Source organism: Rissa tridactyla, chromosome 4, assembly GCF_028500815.1.
Source record: "Rissa tridactyla isolate bRisTri1 chromosome 4, bRisTri1.patW.cur.20221130, whole genome shotgun sequence".
Taxonomy (NCBI): Eukaryota; Metazoa; Chordata; class Aves; order Charadriiformes; family Laridae; genus Rissa; species Rissa tridactyla.
The window spans coordinates 91,980,418-92,001,131 of NC_071469.1; the positions used below are offsets into that span (position 1 = coordinate 91,980,418).

The window sequence follows — 20,714 nt, forward strand, 5'->3', positions numbered from 1 at the left end:
GTCGGTGTCACTACTGTCCTGAGCAGGGAGGCAGCCTGTGCAGAGGAAAGGTATCTCGTAGGACCTGTGTTTCTCCTCTAGAGTCGTTGTCAAGTGAAGTGTAGCAGGATGAGATTACTCTTGTATATTATGTGTCTGTGAACTAACTACATCTGTTACTGGAAGCTAACTTACTATAACGGGGGGAAAAAAGAAGCAATACTACTGCGTCTTGGCACTCTAGCTCAATAAAGGTGTACAATTTGTACCTACCTACACCTCTTTGCATGCATCTCGTTCACAATGCTTACTTCCGATTTTTTTTTTATTGTTCTCTGTGTTTTTACTCCAACGTAAACTTCTAAATGCAGCTTGTTCTATGTTTAGTTTTGTTCGTGTAAGAAATTGTTTAACTCATAACTGACAACCATACTTGTAATTACAACGTGATTGACTGATATTCCTGTACAAATGTTGCTTTTTTAAAATTAATACAGTGCTGATATGGATGGATTACATCCCAACTTAATTACGGCTTGTGTGGTTATTTCTAGACGGCTTTCTTAGATCGAATCTCTGTAGGGAAGGGCACAGAGAGGTCTGTTCCACCTGCTTCAGGACGCACAAGGTGGTGAACCAGGTCCTGCTGACAACGACTAGACGCCTGTACTGAAACCTCTGACGCTGATGGTCATCAACAGCTCGCAGTGGGAGCTCCCACCCTCCACAAAGAGGAATTTTGGGTGTAATCGCCCTGTAAAAAGTTCTGCTTTGTAGATGGGAACGGACCGGGGCACACGGATGGCTTTCCACATCCCCGATTTGTTTCTGTTCCTGCTCAACCGACCTCTCAAAGATTCAGAATCCTGGTGCTGCGTCTGCTCCTCCGGAGCGACCCCAGGCACCGGCCACAAAAGGTTTAAGGACACAGCGATGTGGCCGTTCCTTTTTCTTACCCTCACCGGTGGCTTCCTCTGCAGTCAGCGCAGCCGTCCCCTTCCCCTGCGCAAGGGGCGAGCTGAGGCAGCAGAGCGGTGTCCAGAGGCTGGGCTTCTGCCTTCCTGCGGATCAGGGCGTAAATCCTCCCTGCGCATCTTTCCCATTCCCTGGAAAACCAGGTACCAGCTTTGGGGGGGGCAGCTGGAGTCCGGCCGCCGCCACCGCCGCGCTCAGTGACAAACAGCAAGTGCTTTCCGAGGCGGGAGCTGAGTCCAGGAGAGGAGAGCGATTGCGAGCGCTGTAATAGATCCGTGATTCACCCGCAGACGGCTGTGGGTGGAGAGACAGCGAAAGTAATAAAGGGAATTAAAAACAAAACCAAAAATCCCTGGTAACTGCCAAGCTGGAGAAGCCTCCACACACAGATGAAGCCCCTTTAAATTAAAAAAAAAAAAAAAAAAAATCCAAAGGGATTCTGTTTAACTCTTTATTTTCCATACATTAAATTTACTCAGATAAAAACATTCTAAAAATGTACAATTTTACTTTTAACAAAGTATAATAAAACATAAAAATCCCAATACCAGAATACTTGACATTTACAATTCAAAATCAAATTAGCTGAATATTAAATATTTACAAAACTATTTAAAATATTTATAAAGTTACATGCACAATTTGTAATACTAGAATTGACCGAAGTAAAAGAAATGGCTCAAATGGGAGCAGGAGTTTCCTTCATTCCTAGTGGAAAGTTATGTCCAAGAGAAGCTGTTAATCTGCACTTGAAAACACGCAGGATCTGCTTTCTGCTTCCGTACCAACGCGTTTCTTGCTCACGTAAGAAAAATTTAAGAGAGCAAAGGGGTGGTTCCAAGGGTTTCTCACAGGAGATGGTGGCGGGCGGGGGCACCTCCGCCAGCGAAAGACTTGCGAGCGCTCCGTGGAGTGGATTTCTGTCCGGCTTTGCCCACGTCCATCTCATTGCCGAGGTGTTCTAGCCTACCCCGACTCCACAGCTCCCAGCGTCCGGGACCTCCAATAAACAAACAGACGGCGAACCCATCGGCGGGGCTTTCAGACCGTGTCATTTGTATTTTGGGGAGGAGCGGTGCTCTGGTCGCTCTGCCCGGTACCACAGATTACCTTCAATTTTTGAGTACCTTCGCCCTGAAGCTTGCCAGCGAGAAATAGCGCGAAACAGAATTTTGGTGGAATGGTAAAGGTCTAGCGTTAGACCGTTCTTTTCGGAAGTCTAGTGTTTAATTTTGCCAAGATTTAATGGCCGTGCTATGAAAAAGTTCCGCGAAAAGTGGAGTGTGACGCGTTATTTTAAGGAAAAGTAAATTTTGCCAAGATTTAATGGCCGTGCTATGAAAAAGTTCCGCAAAAAGTGGAGTGTGACGCGTTATTTTAAGGAAAAGTATTGTGGAACTCTCTGATTAATACCTCGCTTGCTACAGTGAGGCTTCCCTCTTCGCTCTCCTGCTGTTTAGCGTCGAGCCTGGCCTATTTATTAATGCTTAATTTGCAGACTGCCAGCGCGAGGAGGAGTTTGCCGGAGATTCCATCCTATTTCGAGTGTTTCCATCGCCAAATGGAAAACAGGTCTGAAACGGCACCGCCCGTCGCTCGCTCCCCCGAGGGACGGCTCATCGCTAACTTCTCCGTGCCCCTGCAGGGAGATGACTTGGGATTCCCTTCCGTCTTACGCTTAAAAATCATTTCTATTCCACAGTGAAATCCATTTTGAGAACTAATTCTTTTTATACTTTCCGGACAAAGACAGGAATAAATAGCATTCTTTGAAATCTCCATCTTTCAGTGTATAAAAATAGGTTTTAAGAACTGGTTCTTTCAGCCCGTGAAGCTGGAAGTACTATTCTAAAAGAAGCTGCCTTACTTTTCTTGGGGGGGAAAGATGGATTTGTGCCTTTTTAGAAACAGAGTAAGGATTATTTTATGGAACTAAAGTGCTCTGTTCGGACTTACCAGCTTTGGTTGTTCGTGGGACAAAGTGGACGGCGTTCACTAGCAGATCTGGAGCCGCAGCTCGCTCCGATTTAGGGAAGGCGCTGCCATTGCTGCGGGCTCTGCGATCGTTTCTCTCTCACACTCGTGTTGCTTTAAGGTACTCACGACTTCTGAATTTGAACTTACTCTAAAAACCAGACTTCACCATTTCAAAACGTTACCCTAAAAGTACACATAAGCCACTCGAAGAAACATCAGCCTTAACTTTTACACAAAGGAAACAATCCCAAAGAAAGCTCTGAAGAATGGAATGAAACAGTTTGCTGGACAGAAGTTCAGTTTTACAGTCCTTTCGTTACGGTTTCGACTCTGTGATGAAGATTAGACGAGACTGTGAGCCCAGCTGTGGGCGTTAAAACAAAACGCAACTGGTACAGAAATTATTATTTTTTTTTTTTTTGCTGTTGATTTTTGCTCTTTTGAGAGGGTTTTTAACACTTGCACGTGTGTTGAAATACAGTTTGTTTTTTTTTAAATACAATTCAGTTTTAAAATATTGTTTAAAAAAAGTGAAAAAAAAAAAAATAAAATTAAAGGTTAAGGTTTGGCTTTCAGCACATGTTCCAGGCCACTGGAGAGACCCTCAAAGCTGTAAATCGTAAACATCGTCACTGAAAACTGCACGTTTCCTTCAGCGTAATACAGTATGACAGATTGTTCCTACCATTGTCTCAAGCTCATTAAGGCAAAGTAAATTGCATTGTCAGTTTTCATCGCTTTAGTGTTGTGGGTCTGAAGGCTGTTCCTCGGGAGAGGGGTAACCTCCTCCGACGCCGGCAGAGCGCGCAGCCGCCTGTCACCAGGGTGCGCGATACAGCGGCTGGGCTGGGCTGGGCGGGGAACACACAAATCGGATTCGTTTTTTGATTTTTTTTCATTGCATAGGAAGCAAAATTAAATCTATTGTTTTGGGGTTTTGTTTTTTTTTTTTTTTTTTTTAAGCCAAACGTTATGCAAATTTAGATTTTGGTTTCCACGGAGCCGAAGGCGCTATTGAGCTGCAGATCGCTCCCTGGACCGAGTCTGGCGTCTGGCCATCTCTCTCCGGTGATGCTCCGTTCTCCCGCTTGCCTCCCCGGCGAGGCTGACGCCCGCCCACCCGCCCGAAGGATGGCCCAGAACATTTCTTTCCTATGAAGGTGGGTCCAGGAAGGTCTCGGCTGTCAAAGCTACCGCGTTTCCCCCTCACGCTGACATTCCACGGCTAAGGCCCATCTCCTCGGGGAGCTCCGCGCCGCCTCCAAACCTCCTCCTCGGGTACGGCTTCCCTGGCTTCCCAGCCGAAGCCAGCTGCGCCACCACACGCACTGCTCGTCCTGGTGTGGTCTAAACCGGTGTAAGAAATACCTCCAAGTGTAAACAAGGCTTCAGACTTTAAAGGTGTCTTCCAAATTACAATATGCAAATATCTCTCTGTCAGACATTTTTAAGGAGAAGGCCTCACCCATTTGACGCTGTCAAATTCCTCGGGTGAGCCATGAGGATTAGTATCTTCTTTCAACCAGACAGGACCAAACTGTTTCAAATTAGCAGTTCGAGATTTGTTTGGCTTCCTCTCAAGTCCTAATTTAGATTTGTCACCCACAAATTATGTACGCTAAGTAGTTAACACCAAAGCTAGTCATCTACAATCTATTGCAACGAAGGAGGCTGACGATAAATCCTTCAAAGTCTTGATAATAATGAAGTTTACTACCTTTTACATGTTTGACTTCTACCACGTCTGAATCCTGTAGCAAAAGCCTTGGGGTAGGAGTCAAAGGGTTTATTTTATATAAAGTAAAGCAAAAGCTTACAAACTCTGCTGCCAGAGTTGGTCTTTTTTTTTTTTTTTTTTTAAAGGATGGTTTAAAATTCATTTACAAAAGCAGAATAATAAGGTTTCTGTGAAAGAGACCTATGTACAGTAACAGGACGTAAAGGTTTGTTTTGTGTATTACAGGAAAAGATCCTTGAAGCCTTTATGCCTCTGGAGTCTCTGGGACTTGGACCCTTGGACACTAAGTTTATTCCGCCGCTGGGAGCCCAGCACTATCTAGTAATAAGTGAGACAACGAAGCACAAGTTTGTTTCCAGAAGGAACCGAAACTGCCGTGTGTGTTCTTTTGGAAGGGAACGGAGAGACTGACTTAAGATTTGTGTTGTGTCGTTAAGTCACGTAGCCTGCTGGTGCCAATTTTTAAAAGTTGGAACTTCTTTGCCTCTTGCACTGGTCTCAGAGTGACACCGTCTGCTAAAAGTGCAGAAAGCTTGAAGAGTTTTACATTCTTCTGTAGTGCAATCCTTAAAAATCCCAGAGATTAGTGCCTGATCACTTTTGAAAAAAAGTAGACATTTTACCTAGCCCAGGGGCGCCAAAGTCCTTCCGGCAAACGGCCGCTCCTACCTTCAGCCTCCAGCTTCCACTTCAGAATGTAGCTGCCCTGGAGTTTGACGTTTCACCTTAGAAAGTCCACATATGGCAACATTCTCCGGCAAAAAAAAAGTCCGTTGGTGGTCGTATTTGCAACAGAAAATGCAGCTGCCCAGCTCCACCATCCATCCAGCTCCAGCACGCATCGGGCCCGTGACACGCGGTCAGAAGTTCCAACAACAAGATCCAAGCTTGAATTTGGCAATCAAAAATGGGTTTGACGCACCCCTAAGCTAGATTTTCTACCTAGTCTAATAAAGTAAAGCACCTTTGGATTAAAAAATACATTAAGCTTAACAGCAACTGGACGTCTCAGTTTTGTAGTTCAATCTCCTTATATCTCCATGGCTTACAGTATTTTTCTCGCCAGATGATAAAACATCAGTCTGTGGAGTCGAGACTTTCAGAGGGAGGAGCGTATTTCAGCCTAAACGTACCTGGGGGAGAGGAAACGGAAGAATTAAGCAACGTCAACCTTTTCACACCCATCACATCTCAGAACTTTCTGGAACAACCTTATGAGTTGTTCCGGTGAAGCTGCGGAAGAGGCTGACACGGACGGGCCCGCAGCTGGCGGAGGGGAAAAGCAAAGGCTAGTCTCACAGGGCAGAAGTCACCGGCTTAAATGGAGTTTTAGGGCTGGTAAAAAATTTGTTTGGGATAGTTTAAATGGAAATTTAATTAATGAAATGAAATAATGAAATTCAGCTTCAAAAGACAGCAGACTGAAGGTTCCGAATTCTCCGAATTAGGACCGACTAGACGGTCTCACTTCTTCCCCATTGACCACTATCAAAATATTAGCCACAGAAACTCCACTAATTAATTACATTTTAGCACTACTGTAAATTGCTGCCTTAAAACCAGTCACGTGTTAATTTACAGTGGTCAAATACTTGAGACCTTGGCTGCACCGCATAAAAACACCTACGGACATACGCTACAGACAAGACACAATATAAAATACAAGACCTCAATGCTGTTCGCTCCAGTCAAAAATTCCTATTTTTTTAAGCCCACACTACACGCAAATTATCTCAACACAGCACGTCAACACAAATAAGAAAGAAAAATGGGATTAGAAGCTGCTCTCGGTAAAGTAACATTTCTCTCTCAGTTGTTTCCTGCCTGGAATTAAGGATTTTGACTCTCTCCTGGAGAAGCCCGTGCTGTGACCACGTAAGCAACATGCCCTACAAAGTAAGTACGGCAGCAAACACGGGACCTTCACGGGCATTTGAACAGTAATTCTTCCTTTAGGTTACTGTTTTGGGGAGGAAGGGAAAGGGATGTTCAGTTTGTAAACTTCCAGGGGAACTTGCAGTTACCACCAAAGATGACCTGGATGACAAGGTACAAACAGCAAAACCAATTCCTCTGCAATCTGTCCGCAGAAGCTCCTTCTCTCCCTCCCTTCCTCCCTCCGTGCCAACTTCTCCCTGCTCCAGAAACCAGTGCAAGCCCTGCAGAGCACCCGGGGCTCACCCAGGGCCTTACCTGGGCCCCATCCTCGTGTTGGGTCTGCACAAAAATAAGTTTCAACTTTCGGAAACCCAGCTCAAACCCACCAGCTTTCAAGAACAAGATTTTTTATTTTTTTTTATGCAAGTCAGAAATTAAAAGATATGGTACTGCCATCAGAGTCCCTCCAGCCCTCGGGCCCGCAGCCATTCCCCTTGGCTAAGGGCAACGCTCTGCCACGTCCCACGTCCGTCCCTCCACCTGCTTTTTTACCTTGTCGATTGAAATCCATCGGAGGCTGTTTGCAGTCCTGAGCTCTGTGACCACTGGCCCCGCAGTTGTAACAGGAGAGATTCCCATTTTTTTTGTGACTCGAACCATTGCTGTTTCCCATCATTCCCTGTGCCTGATACACCCCTGCTGTCCCTGCCATAAAGTTCTGCATTGGCGGTACCGCAAACGTCGACTGCCCAGTCATTACCGAGTCCGGTGCTAAACCGCTGTTGTAGGCGGTGTGGACGACGGGGAAAGTCGTGCTGCTGTTGTACTGCTGCGTGTTGATGTAGCCGTTACTACACAAAGGGTTGAAGGGCAGAAACGGAAAAGTAAACATTGAAGGTCCTGAAAACGGGTGCTGGAAATAGTTAGCGTAGCTGACGGTCATACCGCTCGAACCACAGTTCCCGCTGCACCCGCAGGAGCTGCACACCATGCACCCCGGCGGCTGCGGCTGCTGCTGCTGGTGGTGATGGTGGTGATGGTTCTGGTTTGGTACCGGGATGCTCCCTGCGGATCCGCCGCCGCTGCTGCTGCTGCTGCTACTGCTGCTACTGCTGCTGCTGTAGAAGTTGTTCTCAGCAACGGACGAGAGCGTGGGGCTGGAGCTGGGTGCGGGGCAGCTGGGCAAATTCGCCATGGTTGCAAATGACGTGGGGGGGTGGCTGCTGGAGGAGGCGGCGTTACTGTTGGCGCAGAAGCTGCCTTGCATTGGCGCCACTGGCACGCTGCTCATTGCAGAAAAGGCAACTTTGGTGTTGGCTGTGTACAGAGCAGTCCGGGGATTTATTATTGCAGGGGACACGGTTATTTGCATATTACTGGAGCAGGAAGTCTGTCCGGCAATGGCAGAATCAGTAGGAAGAGACGAAGACACCAGGAGTTTGATGGGTGGACGAGCCACGTGGAAGACTGTGCTGGATGTTACAGTGGCAGCAGTACTCGTTTCTACTATTAATCCTGGCTGCTGAGCTGTTTTTATCACTCTGTCCAGAGTCGAAGCATGTACGACTTTGGTTCGAGGACCAAAGTTAATAGTAGATGTGGGCGAGCTGTTCTCAGCAGCCCCTGACAGCACTTGCAAGGGCTGGTGGGGAGAAGATGCAGACATTACATCCACCACGGCATTTCCAAAGCTCTTTTCCATTTTTATGCTGCCCCTAGGTCCAGGAGAAACTTTATTTCTTTCTTCTAAAGATAAAAGTGAATGCATAGACGATGAAAGTAGCTTCATGTCTGCATTGCCGCGGTCTGATTTATGCACTGAATTTAGCATCCGAATGGGGGTGATATGAGTAGAGCCCGCTGACATCATTTGCATTGGCAGAGCGTGGTGGCTGGACGGATTGGAGCCTGCATCGTTTTGCACTGGTAAGACCTGAGCCGTGGGTCTGGCAGAGCTCGAAGTGAAGTGATTCAGTAACATCACCGGCTTCTCCTTTTCCGAACCGTCTAAGTGAATCTCTAAACCTAGGGACAGAAACATCTATAAATACAACTGCTTCACCAGACAAAGCCAGGCAACACAGGCACCCTCTTCGGTTGTTTCTGCTTACGTCTCTCGTTCTCCTCGGCGCTGTCCGAGCTCTCTTCCCGTGTCTGGATCCCCATGGGGCTGGAAGAAGAGCTGGAGTACTCGGAAGAGCTGCCCTCCCGGGGCAGTGGGTGGGCTGGCTGATCCACGTCCACTCGCAGCTCTGCAGGTAAAGGGTGTGTGAGCAATCAGGGAACGCAAACAGAAGCGGTAACCCCTACTCGACAGGAGCTAATTACAACTGTTTCATCACACCACCTATCATACAGTGATGCTCAAGATGTACAGAGATACGCATCGGCTAAGAAGCAGGAGTCTGGAGGCGTAACTAGTAACTAGCTGCAGCCATTCATGTGGAAGCCGTCAAGAGAAAACTACTTTTTATTGCGCTCCATATACACAGGAATCGGACTTTTTGATTGCCCCCTATTCAGCCGATGGCATTTTGGAAGATAAAGCTTATGACAGGTTGGTGAAAAAGCAGCACAAGAATGAGCTCGCTCCTGTGCCCGGACATATTCAGCCCTGAGAGCACAGCAGCGTCCTCTGCTCCTCTTTCTTACCTGCAGCATGGTTGCCACGAATACTCTGGATAGGTCCTACGTGCGTAGTAGGGGGAACCCTCGCCACACCGCTGCTGGTAACTGAAGAAGGTGTTGTGGGGTTTAGGCACCGTTTCTCCGATTTTTCTCTAGAGGGTGATGGAAAAAGGTATGAAGAAACAAAAACTGGCTGAAGCACAACAGATGAATCATTTCTGAATGAAACTGAAGCAGACAAAGCCCGCTAAATAAGCCACTAAAATGTTATGCTAATTTCAAATGGAAACATTTAGAAATGGCATCAATCTTGACCGTAGCTTCTTGCCAGCAGTTACATTTGGACTATTTGCCATCTGATTACAATGCTAATGCTCTTATTTGTACAAGGTAAAACAGCACCAAATGGTGACTAAATTCCGTCACGCCTTACGTAAGCCTGTCCCAAACCTCGCCATGCACACCAAAACCAAAGAGAAGCCAAATGCAGTCCAAAGTTTTCATTTTGCAAACACGCTCTGGAAAAACTAAGACCGATGAAAAATACTGTCAAGGAGCTTTGATAAATGGGCATGGATTTGGAGTTTTTGATTGCTTTTTCAGTAACTGCAGTAGCTTCAGAATAAACATTTCCCTCTAAGTGGCGATACAAAAAATAGGACAATCTGTTGCGTCGTTTTCTCCAAAGGGCTATTAATATTACACCGAGCACTGCCCTTCTTTGTATCACCTTCACCACCTAAAGCTTTGGGCTTCCTGAGCCCAGGGTTACCTGCAACAGCCCTGATTTTCAGTGGTTTGTCCCCATACAAAGCTAGAAGTCCAGATCCTGTAGGGGTGTCATCTGGCAACCCGCACCCCAGCCCCGGCAGTCAGCAGAGGCCTGAGCGGCTGCCGCTGCCACCGCTTGGGTCACCGCGGGACACCGCGGAGGCTCTCAAGGTAGCTGTGCTCCATCTGCGCTGGCTGGAAGCCCAAAAAATTGTCAGGTCTTAAGAAGAAAAAGTCCTGCTGGGCATCCTGCCTTTCCGTGTGCGTCACCTGAGCCCTCAAACCCTCCAGCTCAGTGGCTTGCTTGCCTGATTCCCTCCTACCCCATGAATCTCAGCGAGGTGGCAAACCCAAAATCTAAATCTACAATACCTATTACACAAGTTTAAAAAAAAAACAAACCCTAAGCAACAGTATGTATCTTTTGTAAATTATTTTAAAAATGTCTCCCTCCTTAGAAGAGCTGTCAACGTGACAGGTGAAGACAGGCACGCATGTTACAACTGGGTTGCCATATACTTTTAAAAGGGAGTTCATAAATTCTTTACGTTTGATTAGCCTTACCACAACCCCAACCAGGCAGCAATAAACCACTAAGTCCTAAATACTATCTAGTAAGCACCCGCTTCAAGAGCTTTTCAAAGTAACTGACACAAGTGCAGAGGAAGGGAGGTAAGCATTATCCGTATTTACAGGTGGGAATCCTGGTAGGTTCATGGTCTGGAAAGCGAAGAGCATTGTAAAACTTGCATGAAGTATCTTCTGAGCTTAAAAAGAGAGTTTTCCCCCATCACTTACTTCTCCAACTCTAGCTGGGTCTTGAGCTTCTTCTTTGCTCCCATGGTGAGGGATTCAAACTTATTCAGATCTTCCTCAGTAAGACTCAGAAACTTGTAAAGAAAAAACAGGTGCTTAGTTTGACAGCCTGAAACATTTTTATTTATATTTTCAGTAAAGATCAATTCTGAAAGGCAACTTTAGAGCCAGTTTTTAACATGTTAATTCAAAGAAACTCCCTACTCCAGTTTTAAACTATAGAATCGGTGTAGAATAAAAGTGTGGGGGACTGGCAAGAAGGAACATCTGTAGATTAAATTTAATTAGGTGTGTGCTTATATTAACTATTCACAATAAAGATGAAGTAATTCCTCTACATATTAAAATAGAACTTGTGCTATAAATGAGTTTAAGGATCTGTTTCTCTTAAAAATAAAAAAATCACTCTGGTTTTCCTAGTTGTGTCATTTAGCACAGAAATCAATGTGCAGTCATCTCATCAGTTTAATTGGAAAATATACTGCAAAATTGAATTTTATAGTGACATACAGGCACAGAATATGAAAATCATATTTATGATAGAATGGAATAAAATTAAAGGCAGCAAAGTGTGCACAGCAATACATGCTTTTTTAAAACACACTACAGCACGTGCAGGTTTGCTACTTTATTAAAGAAAAAAACCACTATGTATTTCCTCTCACATAATGAAGAAAATCAAGCGAGAAGACTTGGGTAACAGATTATAATTAAATACATACACCATACTACAAGCAGCACAAAGCCACCCCAGTTTAGAACTGGCTCAACCTCAGCACTTAGTCCACTGGAGGGCGTTCAAGGCTAGGAGACAGTAAGAGGCCAGGCATTTTACAGACGGAGCTGAGGAAATGCTGTAAAAGTATTCTATTTAGATAAAATCCAGCACACATAGGTATCATTTGTGACTCTTTCTATGCACGTACATAAGGGATTATTTTTCCACTGGAATTTCTGCAGACAATAAAAGCCTCACATTCACTTGCAGGTGTGTGCACACGCTAATGTTCACGTCCAAAATCTCCGTGAATCTAAGGATTACCAAATATTTTGGGAGGAAAATCAATCTAGAAGGAGAAATTTAAAAAAAATCACCAAATTTTCGTTCTCTACTGCACATCAAAGAGATGAGCGGGGAGCCAAAGCAGAGCTCCTGCGGATCTTCAAGCATTTGGTGAAGGATTCTGAAAGAGGCGGCAGCTGTCGAACAGCCCAGGCCCCGGACACAACACAGATGGAAAACAGGAAGAAGGTTTTCATTAAAGCATTACTGCTTCAAGAGAGTGCAAACCTTCACGGCGTTTGCCAAGAACTTCTGCAGTTCTCAATACAAACGTTTGCAGCAGCTCTCTCCGCGCTAGAGAAGATCAGGATAATTTAAAAGCTGCCTCCCTTTTCTAAACCTGCTGCCCTACCTTCTCCATCGTGAGCTGTTTGAAGACAGGATAGTATTTGTGCAACCGCAGTTTCCTGAGCCAGTCTAAGATCCCGTTTTGCTCCTGTGTCTGAGGGGTCTGTGGACTGGAAGACATTAACATGGGTGAAGAAGAGGTGTCCATCGGGGTGCGATAGGCCAGCGAGGAGCCGGTACCTCCCGCGTGGGAGCAATGGGGTAGTGCAACGGGAGCAGCAGCCGAGTGCTGAACGTGATTCTGAGAAGACTGAATGCCAGCCACTCCACATATAGGTCTGCAAAATAGTAACATCATTTGATTTAGCACGTTGAATTGGCGTCACCCAGAGTTCAGCTACTGCGGCCATACAAAGCCACTTCGTCCAGGATTTCTGGCAAAACCTGCACTGATTTGTACCCGTGCTGTTCAACAGCACAATAAAAACAGTGCAATTTATAGCAAATAGTAAGCCTTATCTTCAGCTTAAGCAGCGGTTTCCTTCTACAATCACAGATAATAGATGTTCTGCTACCTCTCTGTGATTAAGAGAAGGTTTAGAGAGAATGGGCGTGGTTCAGCTTTGCATTATTAAAAAGGCGCCCAAATATAATCCCGTGGATATTTTTTTTTTTTTTTTAAACATGTGGAAGTGGCAAAATAACCCACAATATTGGCTCCTTGGAGGGTTCTGGGTTTTGTTGGAGAAAATGAATATCGCCTCTTAAGAGAATGAGTTCTGAGTTTGTTAAATCCTAACAAAAGGCAAGAGAATTTCTTTCCTTCTTTTCCCAGGGCTGACTTGTACCTCCCTTAGAAGAGGTTTCCTTCCTCCCTCTGAAAGGAAATCCCTGCTGTATACGGAAACATTCAAACAGCTGTAGAGAGAAAAAACCCTTTCAGAGGTGCTGTAAGTCTCCCTTTGCCCACAAAGACTGGGGATGACCAGATCTGTGCCTACAATTTGGATGATCGTGATTCCTTTTAAGTATGTGATTGAGACCATTACGACCCATGCATTAAGCAGCAGATCACAGAGAAATCACCCATCGCTGCAGCTCAACGTTGAACTGTTGATGCCAATTAGTAGTTACAGCTTTAAACACTTTGAGAAACGCTGCTTAGAATGTGCGTTCACGGGTTTTACAGCCAGCAGGAACACCGCAATCGTCTGATCTCGTCTCCCACGTAACCTGGTCAAAAGGTTTCCCAAATTCTTCCCTCAACATACACATTTCTTAGGATAAGAGAGCCACTGATGATTTCATAACCGCCAATGACGAGAGAGTCTGTCACAATTGTCGAAAGTTTGGTCCAATGGCAGTTACATTTTATATCCTTTACATTTTTGAAGCCGAAGCTCAATTCTATCTTCCATTTCCAGTAATTATCTCATGTTATATTTCGACTTGCAAACACTCTGTTACCTAAGTTTTGTTGTCTTTGAGATCAACTCACTGCAAAACTTTTCTTCAAGCAATTACCCACGCTGAGCTCCTGCAGTTATTATTATGTGTTTTTTTAAGGCATTTCAAGAATAAACAAATGACAACACTAGGAACGCTAGTACCTTACACCAATATTCTCATCATTTGTCTGTTTTGGGCAGACCACACACTAAGGCTAGAATTTCTTAAAATCTTCCACAGATGTATATGAAAGCGTAGACTCAAATAAATTCCCAAGGGGACACAGATAATTAGCGATGTAATGGCTTTTTACAACTAAACAGAACAAACATTAAAAAAAAGAAATATTTCACCTTCCAGATGTTCCCAGCGTAGTTCCCACTTTATAAAGAGAAGGGTTGCCAGGATCTAAAAACAGGGAAGAGAAGTTACAAATGGCATCGGTTTATGAAACATGCCTCAGTACAAAAAAAAATTCGTGTATAAACGTCATTTAAACTTACTTGAACTCTGAAGTTGCTGTGAAGGAGATGAAGTGCTGAAGAACTTTCTAACATGGTCATTTTTCACCACATGGGAAGGTAACGGTGCCAAATACCTGCATGTTCATCAAAAGCAAACAAACCCCCCCGTTTCGTTATATCTGATTTGCAGCTGCCTATGCAATCATGACTGTAGACTGCACGTGAAATTTGGAAATTGAATTTGGAAATTGACTTTTGAAACTAAAACATAAAAGACCTTTCAACTTAATAACAGCACGCAAATCTGATGCAAAGTAGACTTGAAACGCACAGATATTCTTATCCTTAATCTACTTAAACACGTGTTACCGTTGTGTTGCTTTCACTCTGTTTAGTGTTTCAGTAAAGATGCTTATTTTAGGAACACTGAACACTTGTAAGGCAGAACATGTTCAAATATAAACTTGAAAATTTCCTTTCAAATTCATGAACCTGAAAACCATAAAATATAGATATATCTGTTATTTAATTTTCTCCTCTTCGAGATAAACAGCAGATGCAGAGTCTGGCAGTGTAGGGAAAAAGGCTGTAGAACTTACGTCACATTTTCCCTGGGATTGCTGTGCCTCTTTAGGGCGAAAAAATGGCAATTTCCTAAAACTTTGCAATGTATAAAGTGTGTTCTATCAACATGACTAGACTTCCTGTTGTTACGCAAACTTGACTGCCTTTTGCCAAATCTGAAAAGGTATAAGAAGTTGTTTAAAAAAGAGAGCATTTTGATCGTATCTTTGTATTTGTCATTTTAAAAAAGTCTCTGAGTAAAAAATAATTCAACTGTACACACACACGAATGTGCTTTCCACCTTGAAAAATCACGGTTCGTTTCTGCATTTTTCAAATACGCAGCATTTAACGGAACTGCTTCTTTCTCTGCTCCAAAGATACAACCGTTGCTGCGTAAACGCAGATTGCTGCTCTATTAACCTAGATTTGTAGAGACTGTTGCTAGCTAAACAGCGGCAACACGCATCCTCTCTCACCCGCCCTAATCCTCCTCAATAGGCTGCGATCCTCAAAGCGCAGAACGAACCGTCTGAAATGTTAACGCTGTTTGCCATGAAAAATAATCTAGGCACGCACCTGCTGGCTCTGACTATGGAAAAACAATATCCGCCGTGGCTCTGCCGACGGGGGACAAAAGTCTGTCTTGACTTAGGGAAAATAGGTGTTTAGCCGAAGCCCTAACGAAAGTTGATTAGTATTTTAAAATATCATGTAATTCTTTGCATAGATACAGATGGTAGTAGCTGAAAATAATTTAGGTCCCTCAAATTTTCCTAGCAAAGCTATTTGAGTGTTTAGAAAGAGAGAACTGATGTGACCTGCCACAGGTGACGACTTTTTAAATGGTGTTTTAGATTAGATAATGTCCAGGTGAATTGTGATAACGTGAGGAGGTACTATCTAAGGCTTCAAAAATTGCTTAGCTGTTAATGGCATCCAAAAATTTAATGGCTATACCATACACGTACATACCTACCTTTTTTAAAATAAAGTAAAATAAACACCATGACAACCTAAAGCAACAGAGATAATAAAAAAACCAATCCCCACAGCCCATCCCTCAATACAGAAGGATAATTATTCAGGCAACTATTTTTTCCTGAGTTTTGGGGTTTTTTTTTAAAAGCAGTTTTGGCTATTTTGCAAGTTTCTGCAAAGCCAATGATCCTCTATTTGTTTTTAACAAGAATGAGGAAATGTCAGTTCTCCAGGAAGCTTAATACAGAATATTATTACCATCTGTATTTCTGGAGAAAGAGTTCCTGAAAAATTCCTAGGCACTGGAATTATCAGAACATCAAGAAATAATGCTTAGGATCAGGCTCTAATTTCTTGAAAGTAATTTAGAATACGAACATAATATTTCTATTCCCTGTTTCTTTCTTCCACTTGCTGAAAAAAGCCAAGCGACAAGATAAAAAACCCACCGCAACAAAAAAGCTCAGCATACCTAAGGTCCGATTCCAGGTCCATGTGGTTCCGTTCTAAGTAAAATGAATCTGGACCAGCTAGGCAAGGAATGAATTTCTCCAAGTTTTCTTCTGGATACAGCTGAGATAGCTAAAGGTGGAGGGTATTACAAACAACAGGTGAAAAGAAGACTTGTTACTCACGTGAGATTCAAGGCACAGCAATTTAAAAGTCAAACATTTTATGAAATTCAATCTGTCTGTATTATCCCGGTACATTTTGTAAAATGTCATTAAACAAAATTACAGGCAGGGACAAAACATGGCTCCATTTTCAAAGTATTTTTCATATCGCCTTTACCTTTGAAATGAATTCAGTCACTTCAGTGGAAGATTTGGTTACCATCGTCACTGAAGAATCAGACCACAGGACCTTAGGAAGTAAAAAGTATTCAGTTTAGTAAGTAATAGTCAGGGATTTAAGTTTGGTTCCAAAAGATCAATCATAGGTATCAAATATCCCCCACAGACTGCAAGGAAGTTTGTAACGTGTGACATCAATAAGGAAAAACTTTTTTTGTGCACAAGTAACTATTACTCAGTCCTCCCTCGTTGCCCAGTTCTTGCTGTTATTATACTTAACGACTATTCTGAATGCTTAAAAAAGCACTTCATAGTTTACACAGCCCTTGCACACTGCAGACATCCAGTATTAAGAAACAGACTACTAAGTCATGGAAATTTTTTATTATTATTATTGTTAAAGAAAACAGCTGGTTTGTAGACTCTGATGTACAATACGAACCGCTCGCCACAGCACAACAGTGCCTATTTATAATTAATCAACTCCATACGCCACGCAGAGTTGAAGATGGCAGCAAATCGCCCCACTGCAAAAAAAGGCAAAACCTGGGAAAGGAAACCTGCAGCTCCTGCTCTAGCTTCGCTCTTTAGACACCATCTTGTGCATGCCCCAGAAACGGGAAAGAGCTCGGTATCTCTTCCCATACGCTTTCTGCATTAAGTCATTGCATTCTTAGATGCAGAGGCATTTATTGGTTGGTAGATGATTAGTTTAACTGAGCCAAAAGTCAGGCTTTCTTGGCACGAAGAATATCAGGACGAGACCGGCCAACAATAAGTCCCTTCAGACTTAAGATTTCTACTCGAGGCGTTTGAAGGCCCATGGATCTCGAGGCGTTTGAAGGCCCATGGATCTTCAGCAGCTCTACAGGGGAAGAAGCTGGGTTGATGTGGTTAAGGATCAGGAGGCCATCTTCTCACATGACACCAGTTTCAATGACAACTGAAAACATACACAAAGTTTTTCCAGCCATCAGAATGCTGCCAAAAAGACTGGTGAGAGAAGAGTATTTCAAAATATATTACATAATGGAGGAATTTCCTCTCTGCAGAGCTGTTACACAAAAAGTAAGGGGGGGGGGAAAGAAGAAAGAAAACTGTTTCTGGTTTTACAAAGCCTGTGGGGCTTTTTGTTTGTTTTTTAAAGTTCGTGATAAGTTAACACTTCTTTAAATTCAGGAGAAACTTCAGAAAATATAGGAGAAGTTTCTCTTTCTTTCTAGCTTTGTAATAACCCAACGTTTGTTACGACTTATATTTTGCTAACTCGTTGTAATTTTCAATACTTATAAAACAATAATGTGAACTGTAAATGCAGGGAACAATAGCATTGCCAAGCGATGCCGAAAACACTAAACTGCTCTATCTATTGACCTTCTATTCCCAAGCTCCCAAACAAAACATTTAATGGTTGGGTTTCTAACCCAGCAAACAGCAATTTATTAGCTCAGCTAAACTATGTACTGTTCGTTCAGTTACAAGCTGTCAAGTGAAATACTGGTAAAAGCAATTTCTGGTATTTATAGAAAAATTTATAATTGGAAAAGATGTTTCACAAGATGTAAGTGGAGTCTAGACAACTGCGTACTTCAGAAAGTTTTTTAAAACCCCTTGAAAAAATCTCTTCTAATATTGATGACATTTGGAACAACCACGGGATTCAGAAAATTCAGAACGTTACCCATGAATCAAGTCATGCAGAGGTTAAAGCTCTCAGCATCACAAGAAGATGCTGAACTGACACTTGGGTGGGAGTTTTAAAGAAAAACCTTTTTTTTTTTGGTAAAAGTTGTAGGTAATTGAAATTCTACTGTCCATTTTCTTTCGGGTTCTCCTTTTCTCACCAACTGTTTGGCTCCATTGCCTCATTAAGCAAACCAAAGACATTTTCTGGGCTTTGCATTCTAAATTTTGGAATACGTCGTTCCAACTAGATGGGAGAATAGCCGTTTGTCATTCTTTCTCGCCAGCACCCAGAATCCAGGCTCCGCTGTTAACAGAAGGCTTCACAGAATGAAGTCATCCCTCCAGAGAAATGGCGAGCAATGACTGAACCTCCAAAAGCTGCATAAAAACTGAGGGGGGGGGGGGAAGCCACTTCTCCTACCAGCTTGTGGCTAACCAATTTCATTCCAAAGAAACTATTTTCACTTCCAGTTTGAATTTGTCTGGCTTTATTTTTCAGACAATGGTTCCTCTTGTGCCTTTTTCTGCTAGATTAAGTCCCCCTTTACCAAAAAACATGATCTTCCCTTTGAAAATGCTTTTATATGACAATCAAAGTCATCTTTCGGTCAAGTTCTTTAAGCCTCTCGCTACATGGCATTTTGCTCAAGCCTTGAATAATTTCCATAGTTATTTTCCGTGCTCTTCGACGCCCCCTTTAAAACCAGTAACGCCTGAAGCATACACCGCACTCTCACACTCCCCTCAACGCCGAATGCAAAGGTAAATGACCGTCCTATCTCTTTTCCCATACGGGCAGCACTGCCCTAGGAGCCTAAATTCTCTTCTTTGTCCAGATGAAGATTTAAATTCCTTCTAGCTTCTGCACTCCAGCACGTTGACATCCATTCTGTAAGCGTGGCTTGGTATTTTCCCCTAAATATATACTTTGTCACAATCTTCTGCATTAGAGTGAATATTTTTATTTTGCCTGTGTCCCGTACTGCGTCATCCACAACTACTCACCAACAGCAATTTCTGATTACTTCCAAATCATTGATTAAAAAATGTGACTACCATCTATCCCCGAGGAGCTCCACTAGACCAGTTTCTGGGATCTAAAAATAAGGTTTGAAAACGTAACTCCTCCTTAAGTATTATCCTCCCTTCTTTCATAGTAAAAAAACCACCACCAAACCGTCCACCAAGACTTACCTCAAAGGAATATTCAACATTTCTTTCATTTTTCTTGTGTGCCAGTCCCTTTAATTCCACTTTTTCAACAGTCACTATGAGGAAACAAAGAGATAAGAATGATGAGGAGGATATTCTTAAACACGTGCAAAAGTGATGACTCTTGGGTAGCGCCAGGACTTGCCTCGCTGGGCGGATGGGAAGGTTGTACCACTGCTCCGTGCTGCTTTCATTTCTAGCCTGCCACTTAGCACCCAAACAATACACTACCTGCAAAATTCTTCATTTCGTCATGGCCTTATTGTACCACTCATCGGCGTAGTACGAGAAGGCTACACAAACACGCATGGATTTATCTTAATAACATCAAGAAGCAAATAGCATCCCTCCAAGGGAAAACTGGCACAAAGAGAAAGGAAGATGGGAGAAAGTCAACATGTTTTCAGGGGCTTATTTTGCAAGGAGGTTAGTGTGTTATTATTGCTGCGTTGACATCATGACTCCTCCTTGACTGCAGTTTCATAGAGAATTTCAGCCTCAATTACTGCAATTTGAGTAAGTTGTCAGTAAAAACAGGATCTTACTGTGGAAAGGGTTGAATAACAGTACAGGTCACTGCTTCCATCTCCACGTACGACATACAGCCTTTAAAGACATGATCTTAAGCATCAGATTTTTTATATGCTACGTTCTTGGAGACTCTCATTTCCCAATACACACGGATCAGAAATTCCACCATGTTAAACTTTATGAAGATTACTTTACTGACTTCCTATGTATCTTGCAAATTTCTCCTGCCTTTTGATGGCGCGCACGGTGATACACACACAGAATTCTTCTTACAAAAAGCCAGTTTACATTGCCTGAAAAATTCAAAGGCAATTATACGAAAACAAAGTCACTAGACTTCCTACCTCCAAGCTACAGGTGCTTGAAGGGATGCGTGCGGTGTATATTGTGTTTTCACGTAGAGGTTCTAACAAGGAAAACCCAGAGTCCCACCATCTTATTTGTCCTGTTCGTTTCAAAATGTTCCAACCTAGGTCTTGGCTGTTTTAAAGACCTCCTCTCTGAGTCTTATTTATTTGCAGGCGAAATTGTTAGACTGGCAAGTTTTAAATAGATCTACAGGTGTTTGTGCCTGTCTTTAAAATGCAGAATTAACATTCCTTTTATAATCATCTCAACCGTTCCTTCTCCATGTAATTCCCAATTACAATAACATAAATCCCTGAGCTTATGAATAATGTCAGTTCATTACTTACTACTTTCTCCTGCGTATTATGCTTTTTGTAGAGACTTGCTCCTCTTAAAGTTTTCAGTGGCTTCCTCTCATGCTTCTGAAATGATTTTACAGTACTACCGCGCTGTTACGCCGCATGCTGAGCACCGCGGGAACACATCTTCTGCATGCCAGATATTCGTGAGCTATCCAGACAGTAGGTAGTGGCATGAAGATTTAAACACGCACATGGTTTGGGGGTTTTCTT

General features: G+C 43.2%; 1 protein-coding gene across 1 annotated transcript in view; it reads right to left on the bottom strand.

Annotated features, from left to right (window-relative positions):
* Positions 1–3,866: 3,866 nt before the first annotated feature.
* ZCCHC14 (zinc finger CCHC-type containing 14) overlaps positions 3,867–20,714 on the bottom strand; it is a 53,431-nt gene continuing 36,583 nt past the window's right edge. The window contains exons 3-13 of the mRNA XM_054197829.1: positions 19,246–19,319; positions 16,364–16,435; positions 16,044–16,153; positions 14,066–14,160; positions 13,916–13,970; positions 12,178–12,451; positions 10,745–10,836; positions 9,200–9,327; positions 8,659–8,799; positions 7,100–8,572; positions 3,867–5,802 (exon numbers count right to left, since the gene is read on the bottom strand). Of these exons, the coding sequence (XP_054053804.1) occupies positions 5,747–5,802; positions 7,100–8,572; positions 8,659–8,799; positions 9,200–9,327; positions 10,745–10,836; positions 12,178–12,451; positions 13,916–13,970; positions 14,066–14,160; positions 16,044–16,153; positions 16,364–16,435; positions 19,246–19,319 (2,570 nt within the window). The 3' untranslated portion in view covers positions 3,867–5,746. The remainder of the gene's footprint in view (positions 5,803–7,099; positions 8,573–8,658; positions 8,800–9,199; positions 9,328–10,744; positions 10,837–12,177; positions 12,452–13,915; positions 13,971–14,065; positions 14,161–16,043; positions 16,154–16,363; positions 16,436–19,245; positions 19,320–20,714) is intronic.